The sequence below is a fragment of the Dipodomys spectabilis genome, unplaced genomic scaffold (genome assembly GCF_019054845.1).
Source record: "Dipodomys spectabilis isolate Male_0828 unplaced genomic scaffold, ASM1905484v1 ptg000089l, whole genome shotgun sequence".
NCBI lineage: Eukaryota > Metazoa > Chordata > Mammalia > Rodentia > Heteromyidae > Dipodomys > Dipodomys spectabilis.
In genome coordinates this window covers 1,987,693-2,005,003 of record NW_024870766.1, presented here as the reverse complement: position 1 = coordinate 2,005,003, position 17,311 = coordinate 1,987,693, and the positions used below count along the sequence as shown (strand labels likewise).

The following is a 17,311-nucleotide window of genomic DNA, read 5'->3' as shown; positions in this document are numbered from 1 at the left end:
TGACCCCCGGGCACCCGGCATCCGGACCCCCCTCGGAGGCGCAGCCGTTATTAAGGCAGGAGGCTGGAGAGGAGGAGGAGGAGGAGGAGGTGGAGGAAGGGGAGGAGACAGGCGTCCGGGGCGCCTGGGGGACCGGCACGGCGGAGCAGCGGCGGCGGGCTTGGGGGGAGGCCACCGAGGAGGGGCCGGGCGAGGCCCAGGGCGCCGCGGCCGCGGGGTCCGGCTGCCCGGTGGGAGGCCCCGGTGGCGGCCGCGGCCGCTGGCGGCGGCTCCTGGGCTGGCTGCGGCGGCGGCCGCCCCAGTGCTGCCCCTGCGCGGCGCCCCTTCCCCGCTCCGCCGCGCACTGTTGTCATGGAGGAACCAAGATGGCGGCTCTGGCCTACAACCTGGGCAAGCGGGAGATCAACCACTACTTCAGCGTGAGGAGCGCCAAGGTGCTGGCGCTGGTGGCCGTGCTGCTGCTCGCGGCGGGCCACCTCGCCTCCCGCCGCTACCGAGGTGAGCGGCCCGGGCGTCCTCTCCCCCCCGCCGGGGCCCGGCCCGAGCCGGCCCGGGGGAGGCGCCGACGGCTGCGGGAGGCCGCCCCCCCCCCTCCCGGCACACGCCCACGTCCCCGCGGCCTCGCGCCAGCCCGGCCCGCGGGAGGCGGCGCCCCCACGTGCCCCCGCGGGCCCCCGGCGGCGGCCGGCGCCCCACCTCGGCCGAGCGGACCCCGGCGCGGGCCGTCCTGGCCAGGCGCGTGGTCCTCAGTCCCTCGCACGCTCCCCAGAGCCCCTCGCTCCGGGGCTCCAGGACGCGCACCCCGGACCTGACCTGAGGGGCTGCCCAGGGCCCCCTCGAGCCGGGCGCGGGAAGTCAGGCCTGGCCAGGGCTCACGTGCAGGAGGCTGGCCAGGAGGCCCTGGGGGCAGTCCCAGGCTTGGAGGCCGCCCTGTCAGGGGCCCTGCGGTCGTGTGTGGGGGTGTGTGTGGGGGAGGGGCGTCACACATTCTGTTTCTTGGGGGGGGGTCTGGCTCCTCAACCTTTGTCTCATCTCCTGTCTCTGCCCTGGCACAGTAGGGTCCAGCTGTTGGACAGCGGCATGGGCTGCTTTTGCCCCAAAAGGCCATCCTTGGCTAAATGATGCCCTTGACCAAATGAGAGGAGGTGCCACCGAGTCTTTTTGTGACTCACCCACTTCTGAAGGGTTTGGGCTACACACTTCTTTTACTTACTTATTTTTACAAGGTAAAGGCACTGAGGCAGATTTTTGAAAAGTAGTTAGGAGGTTAGGAGTTGACAGTAGAGGTGAGCAATAAAAGTAAGGTGTAAGTAAGCACTTTGAAAGCAGGCCTTGCAGTCTGGAAATAGGACCTCCTTATTTCGGAATGAATTATCTTTGAGTAATCAAAGGATATTTACTTGTCCTTGTTGATTGTTTTGCTTTGTTTTTATTAAAGTGCCACCAGGAGAGAGGCTGACAGGCAGAGGGAAATTGATAATGATAGAATCTTTTATTTTGGGCTCTTACTACTATCAAAGCCATTATCTGGACAGCTCTTGGTGGTTGTGAGATTAATTAATCAAGATCTAAAGTGTAATGAACAGGTGCACATTAACTCTGCACATCTACTTTGGCAAAATATACAGCAAATAGGGTCCAATTCTTTAAAAGTACCACCAGGTCAGTTTTTTGGTCAGTTTTGCTGCATTGTTTTGGCAAACGTTTGAATATTAAAAACCTTGTTACTTCAGTATCATACTGGATGAACATCTCACAATCTAAATATACCAAAGGATGAGAGAAGTTTGATTCTTAATATTGTTTTGGCTTTTCTCTTCCAGTCCCTTGCAGATGAACGGTCATATGATTTGGCCCCTTACTTTGGTTCATCTACAGCCACTGTAATAGAAATCCAGCAGTTTGATATGAAGACTGTAACTAGCAGTGCTGGTGTATTGGTTATGGTAATTTTGGGGAAATATTTTTTAATTAATAATCATTTTAGGCTAGTTTGGTGTGAGATGATGGTAATCAAACTCAATTTTGGATGTGTGAAGTTAGTAAAGATAAGTTTTATAATTGTAATCTCTTATCTTAAAAAGAAACCTCTAGTCTCCTTCCCTTTTTTAAAAAAATTGTGTCAATCATTTCATAGTCTTGGGATACAAATTTTTATATTTAGATTTCATGTTGGATCTTATCAAGATCTGTCATCAGCAGGGAGAATAGAATGTCAGATGGGCTTTTTATGAGTCAGTGTAGCAATCTGGGATTATTTGTAAAGCCTCCTCCAGAATCGAGTCATCGGTTTTTGAAGGTACTTCAGTGCCTTGAGAGTGAAGCAGTACACCTGGTATGTATATTTGCCCAGACTAAATGTCATGAACTTGAGCCAGAGTCTGTTTGGAAAAGCAAACATCTTACGTGGAAGGTTTTAGCCATCCTCATGTTTTGAAAGTGTCAAACTATGAAAAGTACAATTCCCCTCACACAAAGATAATAAGCATGCACTTGAATTGTATCATAAATGTTTAGAATAAGAGAGAACCTTATATATTAGATGAAGGGGTGGTTTATGCTATATATTAGTATATTGAGTGTGTAGATATGAATGTCTTCAGACTCTGTAGAGTACAGTTTGAATAAACACAATATCTCTTGCTTTACAAACTACGAAATAAAAACAATTGAACACCACAGAAAGTAAAGTTTGACAAATAACTGTGTGCTACCATTGAGCCACTTATATACCAGGTTTTACATTTTTTATTTACAACCATTCTATGAGATCTATACAATTACCGTATTTCATCTCTCTCCTTCCTTAACATTTCTGTAATCAGGATGAGTCTTTAAACTTTGATTGCATGTCAAAGTTTAATTGGTAACATTTTTTTCATACTATGACAAAATAATGTCTTATAATCAGTGGTCTTCAACTCAGTGAATTACAGTATTATTTACATTTTGAAGATGAGAGTAGAGAGGTTAAGTAAATTGCCTAAAATTATACAACTAGTTAATGACTGAGCTAGGATCCTGTTGGTCAGCCTCTTGCCATTGTGTTATAGTCTGCCTTTCTCATCAATTATTAAATACGAAAGATGAAGTAAGAAAGCATATTCAAGGGAGAAGGGCAGGGTTAAACAATTTACATACACTTATTCAGCTTTACATTATCAGCCAAGACTTTTTCTATTTAATACAGTCAAGAGATAAATTTTTAAAAGTTATATATGTAAAACTTCAAAATCTGACCTATGTGCTTTTCCGTTATTCTTCCTAACTCCAAGCTCTCTGTGTAAACATGCCCTTCCTTTTTAAGTCTCTTACAGATAAATGTTTTTTGTTTGTTTGTTTTTCTGCTTGCAAAGGTCTATCCCTTTGAAAGAAAGTATAGGTTTTTCTTCAAGGCCTGGTTCAAATGTCACCTCCACAGAAGTAGGAATTAAGTTCTGCAACAGTAACTTGTACCTATTGACCATGTTGTATTTTAATAATTGCTATCTACCTTCTCTACATAGGCTGTGAGCCTTCAAGAGTGTCTTTTCGTCTTTAAATCATCAGAGTTTATTAATACACAATAGGAACTTTATAAATACCCATTGGATAAATAGATTTGCAAAGTCTTTGTTTTCTTCAATTTTTCTCCCTGTATTCGATTCTTTTGTGGATTTAATTGAATGTTTTGTTTTAATTTGTTTCTGAAAGTTCAGCATTTTTTGTTTTTGTTTTTATATTTCTTCATTTATTCATTTATTTTGGTGTCAGTCCTCAGGCTTGAACTCAGGACCTAGGTGCTATTCCTGAGCTTCTTTTGCTTTAGGCTCACAGTGTACCACTTGAGCCAGAACTCCATTTCTGGCTATTTTGGTAGTTTGTTGGAGAAGCTCTCACAAGAAAGTCTGTGACAGCTTCCCACAGCCTTGGATTAGGTAGGATTACAGACATAAGCCATGGTCTCCTGATGAAAGTAGAGGAGTTTTTAATGATTAATAATATTTCCACATAGTATAACAGGATGATATTTTAAAGAAAATTACTTTCTTAACTATACTTTTTTCTAGATTTTGCCGTTCTTGTATAGTCATAAATCAGGAATGTCCTTTAATAGTGTGGTTATAGATTAAAATAATCACTTCAGTATCAAAAGATCCTTATCTGTTGCCTTTAGGATCAACATTCCAGTTTGGATGAATTTTAATTTTTTTAATAAAGTTAATTTCAGATGTCTTAATTTTTTTAATGAATTATTTTCTGTCACTGACTATATATATATATATATATATATATAGTAGTTAATAGTATATATATAGTAGTTAATAGTATATACATATATATAAAATACATATACATATATATATATAAAATGTCAACGTTAACTACTATTGCATGTTATGGGGAAAAGTAAACTGAAAGCCTCAAGAATTAAAGCATGTAATAGCCGTAGGTCACTTAGGCTTAATGTTCTTTGACTGTTAGACCTGATCTATATGATTTTGATGTATCACTCCTACTTTGTGTAAAGAGAAAAGTAAATAGTGTTTTCTAGCATAGAATTAACTATTGCTTGCTGAGTTTTAGGCCGTGTTTTACAGACCATTCTGTACACTTTGTCATCTGATATTTTCATGGTGGTAGTAAGAAGCTCACAGTTGCAGTAGGGTGGCCCAGCAAAATGCACCATGTCCAGAGGTATTGTGTGCCAAGGAAAAGGGAAGTTGTAATTCATTGAGAGTATTAGGTGTTTTCTTAGGTGTTGCTTTTGGGTTTTGTTTCCTTTTTGTGTGTTTTCTTTCTTTGCTTGTTCCTGAATAACTTTTTATTACTAAAAAAAGTCCTTAATAAAAATCCAAAGCTAGATTAACAAGCCAGATGATTATACTGGAAAAGATTGAAGAAGATAGTCTGGCATCTAGATAATCTTAGTATTAGAGATAGCTCCAATAGATAATTTTATCCTTTAGTTGTTTTTTTGAAAATTGAGTGCCTAGCTTGATTTAATCAGACCACTTAGTAACTTCTCATGTTGGTTGTATTAAAGTACCTATCATAATCATGCTAGACAAAAATAATGCCTGGAGTGTTTCCTTTGTTTTTGATTCACTTAGAAAGGATAATATATGCCAGCAGATACTTAAGTATATGTATATTAAAATAAGGCAGATTTGCCATTTTTAATATCTAGGTTTACATTTAGTAATTTGATCTGACCCAAGAAAAGAGAACTTCTTTTAGAGTGTGGTGTTTACAGAATTTTCTTTTCTAAATCAGGTTAATTTTCCTTTATTACTAATTTTATTTTTATTTTGCTGATGAATGTAAAAAAAAAGCCATTATGGCCTTTTCTCTTAGTTAGTAGTTCTTTTACTTTGCTTACAATCTTTATATTAAACTATATCTATTAAAACAACTGATACATGTTCTTTCTTCCAATGAGATACTGTTATGACAGCTAAACTCATAATTTTGGGCAAAAGATTAAAAACAGTCTTTCTACATTGTGAAGTATAGTAAGAAGAGTTGTCATAAACCAGCATTCACTAGCAAATTAAAATTTTTTTTTTACCCCTTGAAAGACCAGTGGTCTCTAAAATACTGTGTTTGTAGAATGTTTTGGTTAGTAACCAACTTCAACTCTATTTTGTTGTGGAATTATATATTATTTTTATATATTATATTATATTATTATATTACTATTACATATTATTATATTAGTATATATATGTTATATATTATATTTTTATATATTAGCATTAAAGCTATTGCCTAATAGCTGAGCTCCTGAAAGGCAAAGTAAAGGTCATACTGATAAGGGAAAGAAGAATGGTGCATTGACAGTACATTTTCTGGTGGAGGAAAAATTATTTTAATATGTTGGTATGATACATCCATCTCCACAGAATCATATTGATAACCTATGCAGATGTGTAACAAATCACATAATACCAGACACTGAAGATTGATTAAAGAGTTATTTAAAAAAATTTAATTACCAAATACACAGTCGGGGCTGGGAGAAAAAAAGGAAACGCCACAAGATTAATATCTAGTTTTTACAACTCATGTTTGCTTAAAAATAGGTATGTTACTAACATGTAATTAGTTTAATAGCTATGTCAAAACATGTAGAAATGTAGTAACTATGAAATTTTCATCCTGAGTTTTAAAGATTTCCTAGAATTTTAATCAGATTTTGCCATACAAGAATGTTATTGCAGGAGTGCTGTTTTTAGGGAAATAACTTAATTGTGTGTTCCTACAGTCTTTTCTTTACTCATCCTTGGTTATTTATGCAGCGTATTTTGTATTTTAGAACAAAAATTTGTTTTTAATGGAAAGAATTAAAAACTAATTATACTTAGAGATAGCTTATTAAAAATCTTTGTAGTGAAAAAACCCCTCAGGATATATCTATACATAGATATATCTATATATATCGTCAAAGATTTAACCATTAATATTCTGTATTCCTTATACAGTTTTTCATTTGCACAACAGTGCAGTATTTTCATTTTTCCTTCCTCTATCTGGAATTTATGACACTGCAGCCACAATACTTTCAGTTGTCTCCTCTTGAGTCTATTGTGGCCTGCTGAAAGAATAATTGAAATGAGAAAAGTTATGTTTTTCTCCTTTTGAGTGTTTTGGAGGCTAGAGATTCAGCTCTGTGGTACAGTGGTACAGTGCTTGCATACCCTAAATGAAGCCCTGGGTTGGATCCCTAGCACTGCAAAAACAAACAGAAAACTCCCAAATCCAGTAGAACCAACTTTGAGTCTTCCCTATCTCCTCCCTAAATGATTCTGCAATATTTTTGTTCTGTCATATTTCTCTTACCAGACTCTTACCAGCCTGACCTGAAGAAATTGTAAAACAAACATAGCTTACTTATTGCCATTAATAAAGAACTAACATTTAAATTAAGCTTACATTTTATTATAACCCCACAGTTAATTTCATTTTCTCCTAGTCTATATCATGTCTCAGTTTTTAATACCTCCAAACCACCTTTTTGTTCTTTCAGTGATATGTATTGAGCTAATGTACAGTAAAATTGCCAAAGAATGTAGAATTACTCTCTCCTAGTTTTACATGGGACAGAGGGATTTCCTAGCTATGAACCTTTCTATTTAAAACTAGGTTTTCAGATATGCTAATATGTTATCTACTAAAGTAGAGTAGGAAGTCATTTCCAGAGTCTTTTTAGCCCTTTAACTTTTCTTTCACAACCCAAAGTAGGAGTGATAAACATAGAAAGGCTGGTTTGAGATGGAGGTGATAACTCAGGGAAAAAAATCCATAAGAGGGGGCAGGGATGTAGTTCAGGGGCAAAGCACTTCCCTAGCAAGTGCAATGTCCTGGGTTCAATCCCCAGTACTAAAAAGAAAAGACAAAAAAAAAAAAAAACTTGAAGGAAAGGAAAAGAAATTGCCAATGCATCAGAGATAGTATAGAGACTTATAGCATAATGTGTAAGGCAATAAAGGCTCTTCCCCTCATGAGTGTTAATGCATTAACTATGCTTTTCATATACTATGCTTTTCATGAATGATTTATATATATCCAAGCAGGTATAGGGAAGCATAGAAAACTGCACGCTTTCTTCAGGATCTTAAAGGGGATTACAATAACATATGTGTGTGCATATGTATATATGCACACATATATATGTGTATATATATGTATATATATGTGTATATATATATATGCACACACATAAACACTATACCATGGTGTTTTACTGTTACAGGCAGTGATTCATGTGAATACCTTCTCTCAAGTGGCAGATTCCTTGGAGAAAAAGTTTGGCAGCCTCACAGTTGTATGATGCATAAATACAAAATCAAGTAAGATGCTTTTCTTCCTCCCCACCCCTTTCATGGGTCTTAATATCTAATGGAGAGAGAGTGATGAAGGAGAGTACAATATTGTCTTCTCTTCCTTCCTCTTCCCTTTCCTCCTCTTGTCTTTACTCCTTTTTTTTGTTTGTTTTTTGTTGTTGCTGGTACTAGAGCTTGAACTCAGAGCCCTCACATACAGCTTTTTTGTTCATGGCTGACAAACTCTATTATTTGAGCCATGCTTCCAGTTCTGGCATTTTGTTGGTTAATTGCAGATAAGAATCTCTCAGATTTGACCTTCTCAACTGGTTGTAGACTGATCCTTCATTTAAGCTTCTGAGACCTAGTATTGTAGATGTGAGCTACTGGTACCTGGTAGTGCTTTTCTTTTTGTGGGATACATACTACCTGATTGATTCTAAAAGAAGATTTTTGTCCTAAAGTATTAAAGGAAGACCCTTGGCCAGGTGGCTTTATCTTTGGTAAATGAGGACAAGGACAAGGACCAAGTCCTATCCTATGAGCAGTGGCCTATTCCACTGTGACTTGGATACCTATCTTATGAAAGTTATTCTGAAATAATGGATATAAAGCATTTAATAAAGTTACAATACTTCTTAATTAATAACTGGGGGTTACTATAGTTGAGAATTATTTGGTAATAACTAGTAAGTTAAATAAATCTGGCCATCTACTTTCTTTTGTTCAAATTTAACTTAATTTTATTGTAAGGGTGATGTCAGAGGGTTACAGTTACATAAGTAAGGTAATGTATACATTTCTGGTCAGTTATCCATTCCCTTGTTTTCTCCCACTCACCTTGCTCCCTAAAGTCCTCCCCCACCCCAAGTAGTAAAGTTCATCTACTTTCAAATCAACATGACTAGACATGGCCTTTCTCCATTAAATTATGTGTTTTGAAATGCAAATATGTTGATTTTACCTATTAATACTTCTTTGTTGATTGCAGTGAAGCAAAGAACTGCCTTGTAGATAAACACATTGCATTTATTGGAGATTCCAGAATTCGTCAATTGTTTTATTCTTTTGTAAAAATAATTAATCCCCAGTTCAAAGAAGAAGGAAATAAGGTAAAATTCATTTACTTCCTTCTCTTAGATGTAGTTTTAGAAGTTTAATAGTTTTAGGAGGTATGTGCTGCTCTGGATTACCAGTAAGAACTGTAAAAGTTTTGCTTTGAGTTTTGGAAAAACAGGGGAAAAAAAGGGTGGTTTGTTGTAATGGAGAATATAAAAAAAAAAGAAGTAGAGGTGAAGGTATTTATTATCAGTCCTTAATTAACTTCAATGTTCTCAGGAATAATTTCTTGCCATAGACAAATTTACAAAAATTCCTTGAGACAACAAGGAATATCTCTATCCTCTTACTAATATCCTTGGCACATTTTCTTTTAGTCTCCTTTTTAAAAACACATACTTGTGAGCTTTACCACATGTAATTTTATATCTGGCTTTCCCCTTACCACTTATCATAATTCACCATGTTATTATATAATCAGCTTAAGTATCTTTCTAATAGCAGCATATTATTGAGTGGATATAATGGAATTTTATGTAATCTTCCCTTAAAATTTTATTTTTTAGTATTTTAAAATTTTTTTGCAATAAAAGAAGCACTATTGTTCTCATATCTTTGTGCAAAAACTTTGCTTTTTAAATTTTTTATATGGAATTTCTATAATACAACTACTGCGTTTAAGGTAAAGATATTAAAATTGATTATCTTGCCAGATTGTTTCAGTTTCTATTCTTAATTAGCAATGTATATTGACACCTACTATGTTGGCAATACATGTCGCCACTTTTCTGATTCAGAGTGATCAGCCTATAAATGAAAACTAATGATACCTTTCTGTTGTTTTCTGGTATGTTTCTCTTGAGCTTGAACTTAGCTTGGGCACTGTTCCTGAGCCCTTCAGTTCAAAGCAAGTGCTCTACCACTTGAGCCACGTGCCACTTCTGGTTTTCTGGTGGTTAATTGTAGTTAAGAGTCTCACAGAGTTTCCTGCCTGGGTTGGCTCTGAACTGCTATACTCAGATCCTAGCCTACTGAGTAGCTAGGATTACAGGCATGTACCACTGGTGCCCATCTGTTTCTCATTTTTAAAATGCACTTTTGTAACAAATCCTTGTAAAATAGATAAGGATTAATATCTTTCTATGTTGTTAATAGTTAATTATATTTTAGTGAGTTAATATAACCTCTATAGATTTTAAGTGATCATCTTCTAATCCCTTTCTTCAAACAGTTTATCATTAGAAGTAGGGAACTGAAAGGGGCAAAAAACGAAATAAAAGACTGTTCAGAGTTGTAGGAAGAGTAGCTCATCAACCTTTAATAAAAATTTGCCTGTATGGAACAACCTGGCCTTTAGTAAGTAGTTGAAAATGAGCTTCATGGCTAAGTAGCAATTCACATAGTGAAGATAATGGGTCCTTAATCCTCAGTGGCTCTTCCTTTTCAGAGTAATGAAAAACAATAAAGTCAGCTCTTTGTAGACTTTTTAAGTGTAAATGTGTTTTCCATTAGTTTTATATATATAAAAATTAATGAAAATGTTTTAACCTTAATTTTAGGAACAGAACTAGCTTCTTATTGCCCCCTTCTACTTCTCTGTATTCAGAGTTTCTAATCTGAAACCATTTCTATTTTTTGTTTTTGTTTTGATGGTATATACCGCTACACTCATCCTATTTTATTTTGAACCATATATATTATATATGTTTAAATCACATATAAACAACTAGAGTTATTTTTTTAGTATTCTATCTAGCTTTCCCCTCCTCTTTCAGATTGAATGTGTTAGTAATAGATATTTGGTGCATAAAAATACATTTTAAAGTAACAGCTAAAGGGAAACATGTTTATTCTATACATTTGCATATATATACAAACTTGCATGTGTTATCTCTTTTATTATGGCAGCATGAAAACATTCCTTTTGAAGATAAGATTGCTTCAGTTAAAGTGGTAAGTTCATGTACTAATAAGCTAAATGTGATGATATTGTTATTTATAAATAAGCTTATATTTCATATACTACTTTGTATATACTAAGTAGTTTTCAGTGTGATCTTGAGATCAGATACACACAGCAAGACAATGGAGTAAATATTTATGTAGTTGTTTTATGTAAAGAAGTAGACTATTTGGTTAAACCTTTATCCAGGAGAAAATAATCTTGTGTAGTAATTTGAAATCCATCATTCTGGGATTAGTGATTATAAAAGAATATATACAAATTTGCAGTCATATATACAAATTTCCCAGTCATAATGAGAATTCAGTAGGTATCAGGACAGAAATGTTCTTGGTCTACTAGTAGTTTCAGGTCAGCATAGTTACCTACATGCAAAGCTAAGTGAGATAAGAATAGCAGGGAGCATTAAGTCCTGTTCCATCGTAAAGTACACAATAGAGGGAAATGATGTTTTAACTGAGAATCATATGTGCCGAACTCTGTAGACAGGGAATGCATAGAACATTTCAGGAACTGAATGAGGACCAAAGGAGTTCTTAGAGAGCAAGGGCAGAAGTAGCATAAAGTAGGGCAGACAGGTGATAAATATTCTCTACCTTCTCAGCATTTTTGGATTTTATTCTGAGAGCATTCATAAAAGGGGTATGAAATGATGAGATTTAAATTTTTAAGATTTGTTTTTGGAGAAATTAATTTCTTGAGCTATAGGTATATTTTAGATATGAGGCCCTTGTCTGCTATATGGCCAGTAAAGATCTTCTCCCAGTCTGTGGGCTTTCTGTATCTCTCACTAACTGTGCCCTTTGCCATGCAGAAGCTCTACAATTTCATGCAATCCCATTTGTCCAACCTTTCTTTGATTTGTTGTGTTTCTGGGTCTGTATTAAAAAAGTTTCAACCTGTGCCAAGGAGCCCTAGTGTTTCTCCTATTCCTTCCTGTAATATTTTCAGGATATCTGCATTTACCTCAAGGTCTTTGATCCATTTGGAATTGATTCTGGTGCAGGCTGATATATAAGGATCTAACTTTAGTTGTCTACACATGTTTAGCCAATTCTTCCAGAACCATTTGTTGAATATGCTGTCTTTCTTCCATCCTAGTTTTTTGTCTCCCTTGCCAAAAATTAGGTGGCCATGGGCCTGTGGGTTCATTTCTGGGTCTTCAGTTCTATTCCATTGGTTCTCAGGCCTGTTCTTGTGCCAATATCAAGCTGTTTTTATTAAGCCACATAAGCCAGACCCAAAGAAAAGTAGGTTTCATGATTTCCCTCATTTTAAGAACTAGAATATGTCTATGATATTCCTAACAGGGGATCTCAATAACCCAATTACTAAGTTCATAGGACCATATATAATGAAGAGTATCAACTTGAACTCCAAGATATGGAAACAAGAGGTTCTTATTATGTCCTATATGTGGTTATTTTTTTTCTTTTCTCTTAGTTTTCTATACCTTGTGTTCTGTATATAAGATTTTTCCATCTGTGGAAGGGAAAGGTAATCACAGAAATAGCAGGACAAAGGATGAACTAATACAACATTGATATTCACTTGAGACTATGTTGGATATGAACCTTACAACTTGGGGGGAAGGGAATTACGAGGGGTAAGCAGGAACAGATGAGGGATGGGGTAACAGTGTTTAAAAACAAATGTACTCATTACCTTATGTAACTGTAACTCCCATGCTCATCACCTTTTCAATAAAGATAAAAAAATTTTTTAAGAAAATATTCAGCTAGGTGCCAGTGGCTCATACCTGTAGTCCTGGCTGCTCAGGAGGCTGAGATATAAGGATCAGGGTTCAGTCTAGGCAGGAAAGTCTCCATGAGACTCTTATCCCCAATTAACCACTCAAAAAGCCAGAAGTGGAGCTGTGGCTCAAGTGGTAGAGCACTAGCCTTGAACTGAAGATCTCAGGGACAGCACCCAGGCCCAGACTTAAGCCCTACAACTGACAAAAAAAAAAAAAAAAAAAAATATTCAGGCTAAGTATGGAGAGTGGATGAGGTGAAAGTGGACATAGGAACTATTACGAGACATCTTATGGAGATTGAGATGGGAGGTGATTATGTACTTTGTGAGAGACTTAATATTTGTTTTGAGTGGTGCTAAATAAGAATATTGTTTACTGTTTTATTTCTAACATTTCTCTTTCAGGATTTTCTATGGCATCCAGAAGTTAATGGGTCTATGAAACAGTGTATCAAAGTGTGGACTGAGGTCTGTATTTGAAAACATAGGTCTGTTTTTGAGGAACCAAATTTAAAAAGCTTGTGAAGAAGTTTTATTTTTATCTTTACTTGCTTATTCAACTCTACTCACCTTCTTTACATAGCTTAGCTTTTTTAGCATTTCCCTGATAGGTGTTGACTCAGTAGCTTTGCCTCATTGCCACTGTTTAGACTGTGTTCACACTAGACTTTCCAGATGTAAAATTGTCTGTTCCTGCTATATCTTAATTCAAACCTAAATAATCAAGCTAGGTATGGAATCTGTAATCTGAGCACTTGAGAGGCTTAAACAAGCAGATACTAGATTATGAAAGATAGTGTAAGCTATATTTTATCAGTCTAGTTTTTTCCCTACTTTTAAATATTTCAGGGTTTATTTCCTAAAAATAAGGACATTGATTTATTTTATTTTTTAGGGCATTTGAGAGAGATTGAAACTTTTAAGTGGAAGAAAAGCAGTATGGTGGAATAGTGGGAGGAAATTGGGCTAAACTGTGAGGAAACTGGCAATTTAGATTTAATTCTTAAGTGAATAATAGTCATTAAGAAGTCAGAGCGACTTAGGTAGACTGGGGAAGTCTTGGTATGGATTAAAGTGATATTTGAAGTTATTTGAATGGAAGGAATTTAAGAGATTAAGGAGAAGACTTCATTACTGAGAAGATTCTGAGAAGTGGAAGTAGAAAGGGGTGGGAAGAAAATCAAGAGAGGAAAAACTAACATCAGTAGCAATAACTTTTTAACATATGGGATATGTAAAAGATGAGTAATAGAGGAGTGTCACTTTAAAGAGATAAGGTAGAATGAAACTAAGGGGCCTGTCAATTCCAAATTCATTATAGCCTGTAACAGGTTGTGTAAATGGATAGTGAAGTTCAAATTAAATCTTGTTAAATTGAGGCATGATGTGAGGAATTAGCAGGCTGAGGACAGAATGCTTTTTAATGTAATCTGTTGACTAAGGGTATGAGGGGAAAACTTGTAAGACTGTTAGATTGACTATTATCTTAGCTACTTGGAAGGTGGACATTGTGAAGAACAGTCTTCCAGGCCAGCCTAAGCAAAAACATATTGAGAACTCAGCTACTGGAAGGTATAAGTATGAGGACTGTGGTCTCAGGCCGGTTCTGAACAAAAATATATATAAAGCAAAAGAGGTCTGGGTGCGTGGCTCAAGTGGAGGCCCTAAGTGTTTGAATTCAAGTTCTAGTTCTGCCATAAACAAACAGACAAATAAATAAGTAAATCGATGGGCAGAAAGAATTTTTTTTTTGAGAATAAGAATGATTTAATCTAGAAGGAAGGAGAGTAGAGAAGCAGTACAAGATTGATATTGTCAGTTAGAGGAGATAACTCATGGATCAAAGTTTCAGAAGTGAAAAGAGAGAATCTGGAGAAGAGAGGGGGACTCATTTCTTTACTCCCCTCTGAAAAGAATGTGGAGATGAAGAAGTTGTAAGAGTAGGGCAGGAAGGAGGAGCACTTATACATTTTCTCTTTGAACTTGAGAATTAAGATGTTATGCTGAGGAGAAGTACAGTCACAGCCTATGTAAGGAAGATGAAGAAAGGGAGCTGTTTCTGAATGAGGACAAAGGAAAGAAATTCTTTTATACTGTAAAGTAAAGCATGTTAGACTAGAAATAGTTTTCCATGACTCTGAACATATATTACTTTTATAATGAGAATGTAGCAGTATTTTGTGTGGTTTTAAAATAAAATTTCTTGCTTTTTTGGTTCTTATGAACATTGATATAATATCAGATCTTTGATCTTTGGTGTAGAAAGTGCAGTGACCTCAGAAGTTAGATGATTAAAGTTCTGAGTATTCCTGACATGATATCAGTAGTTCTGAATGTATTTTATAGTGTATATACACCATCTTCCTTGATAACCTATGGGGCATAAGAATCTATATTGAAATAGCTTAAGAGAAAGTATTTAGTAAACTATTCATTGCTCTGTAATTATAATACACACACATACATATATATACTATTATACTAACAATACATACTGTATTATAAATACTACAATTTGTAGTTAGTGTGAATTTCCAAGTATTTTTTTCTGCTTCCAATCTTTAATAATTATCAATTTAGTTAGCTTTCCCAGAAGATTTTGTTTCCTTAGGGAGCTGACCTTGTATTTTACTTAACACTTACACTATATACCCTATAGGCATCCATGAGTATCTTTTAATTTACTGACATAATACACTAGAGCTTTACTCAAAGCAGTTTGCTCACAGTTCAGAATACTGTTGTCTTGTTTAAAACTCAGTATTTTTCCCCCTAAGAACAGCAAAAGAGTAACCATGTATGCTTTATGCTATGCTATGTAGCCATATAGCCCTGTCATTGGATTTTAGACATTAGATGTCTAAAATCTTATTGTAACCAGAACCCAGTAGGGAATTCTAGCAAATTAAGATGCACTTAGAAGAAGCAGAGTTTGTATTTTAAGGAAGAAGTAAAGGATGTAATTGGTGTTCAACACATTTATAAAGGTTTTCTTCCTATAGGGTTCTGTTGCAAAGCCCCATGTGATTGTAGCAGGAGCAGCCACAGTAAGTACTCTTTTTTGTTCTGACCTAATAATCTGTGTTTCACCCCTGAACACATGTAAAGAAAAAAGGTAATTTATGTAAATGGAATACTTGGCTGTGTTTGTACTTTAATTCCTATTCAAATCAATCAGACTAGGGAATAATAATAAAAGATTTGAATGAACTTAGTAAATATTTTAAAGCTCTATATTATTATATCTAGACTTATTCTTGAATTATATACATTGAAAGTCTTTATAACTGCCTTCATATACTTAATGAAATAATTTGACCAAATGTTGTTAAATGTTAACTAAAATGGGAATTACAATAAAATTATAATCGTAATTATATTAGGTAAATTATATACTTGAAAGTCTCTATGATAAATACTGAATTAATGCCTAATTATTACTTGTTAGTGGTCCATCAAGATTCACAATGGTAGCAGTGAAGCACTTTCTCAGTATAAAATGAACATTACCTCCATAGCACCACTTTTGGAAAAATTGGCCAAGACCAGTGATGTTTATTGGGTCTTACAAGGTAAGAAATGAGTAATGAAAAAGTGTCATTTTGTATACATCTTAAGGCATGGCTTTTTATTATCTCTTGTTTCAGGAGTCTGAATTAACTGCTTTATGAAAACAAATTTTGAGTAAGGTTTACAAGATTAGAATAAAGTAGATTTTGCTGTTAAATTTTCAGGAGCAGACTAATAAATATGAGTATAAAATAAATTTTAAAAATCCTCTAAGGAACCTGAGCAGGCAGAGTGACTGCAGAAAGAGAAATCCTAAAGGCAAATAGCATGTTTACTTGCGATTCTTTTTAACAAAGTGTATTTATTGTGGTTGGAAAATACAGAGAAAATTATTAATAATGTTCATATTAGAATCACTAGAAATAAATATTCTTTTGAATTCACAGAGCATTTAAATTAATATCAGCTAGTTTATACTTTGTAATGAAATTCTTCAAGAGGAAGTAGGCATTAGGTCAACTCAGTTCAAGAATTTATTCAATTTCCATTTCTTAATTCTTAACACAATATGAAATGCCTTGGATGTTTTAGCAATTTGAATTGTTTGTCAGAAACTCTTAAGATTATTTCCAAGTTGGATATCAAGGGGAACAAAATAAGAAAGTATACTGGTAACCTGTTCCTCAAGTCCTGTTTATTCACAAACTCACTGGTAACCTTTTTCTTACTAAAAGGAGAAAAAGTAAACTAGTATTACTTGTAATAAGTAATAGACTAGACAGACCTCAGTCCTCTGTATTATGCCTAAGTTGTGAGAACAAAATTTACAGAGTTAATTAGTAACAGGAAAGAAAAAGATTGGCTATTATTCTTTATTAGTCTTCAATAATTCAATTTTAATTTCTTGTTTTCAGATCCAAAATTTCAAAACTCTTAAGACATGTTGGAACATAAAAATTTTTCACCAAAGCTGTGTATGTAAAGGAGAGACAAATATTTCTTAAATTTGAGGAAGCTGTTGGTTGACTCAAAATTTGAATATAAGCAAGAAAATCTATTGTAAACCTTGGCCAGCATTATGCAGAAAGTTAATATTTAGTTCCTTGGTATAATCTGGACTTTTATGAACAAAATATTGAATGTAGATCAACTAATTTGTATGGTTATAGCTTCTACCTATAAAGATTTTTAAAATTTGTTTTTAAAAGTGTGTTTCAGG

The 17,311-nt window shown here is 35.9% G+C and overlaps 1 protein-coding gene across 1 annotated transcript in view; it reads left to right on the top strand.

Annotated features, from left to right (window-relative positions):
- The first annotated feature begins 227 nt into the window (after positions 1-227).
- The window catches only part of Casd1 (CAS1 domain containing 1), a 42,694-nt gene continuing 25,610 nt past the window's right edge, over positions 228-17,311 (top strand). Inside the window, exons 1-7 of the mRNA XM_042684688.1 lie at positions 228-498; positions 7,736-7,832; positions 8,797-8,917; positions 10,773-10,817; positions 12,988-13,050; positions 15,585-15,629; positions 16,031-16,154. Coding sequence (XP_042540622.1) covers positions 366-498; positions 7,736-7,832; positions 8,797-8,917; positions 10,773-10,817; positions 12,988-13,050; positions 15,585-15,629; positions 16,031-16,154 — 628 coding nt within the window. The 5' untranslated portion in view covers positions 228-365. The remainder of the gene's footprint in view (positions 499-7,735; positions 7,833-8,796; positions 8,918-10,772; positions 10,818-12,987; positions 13,051-15,584; positions 15,630-16,030; positions 16,155-17,311) is intronic.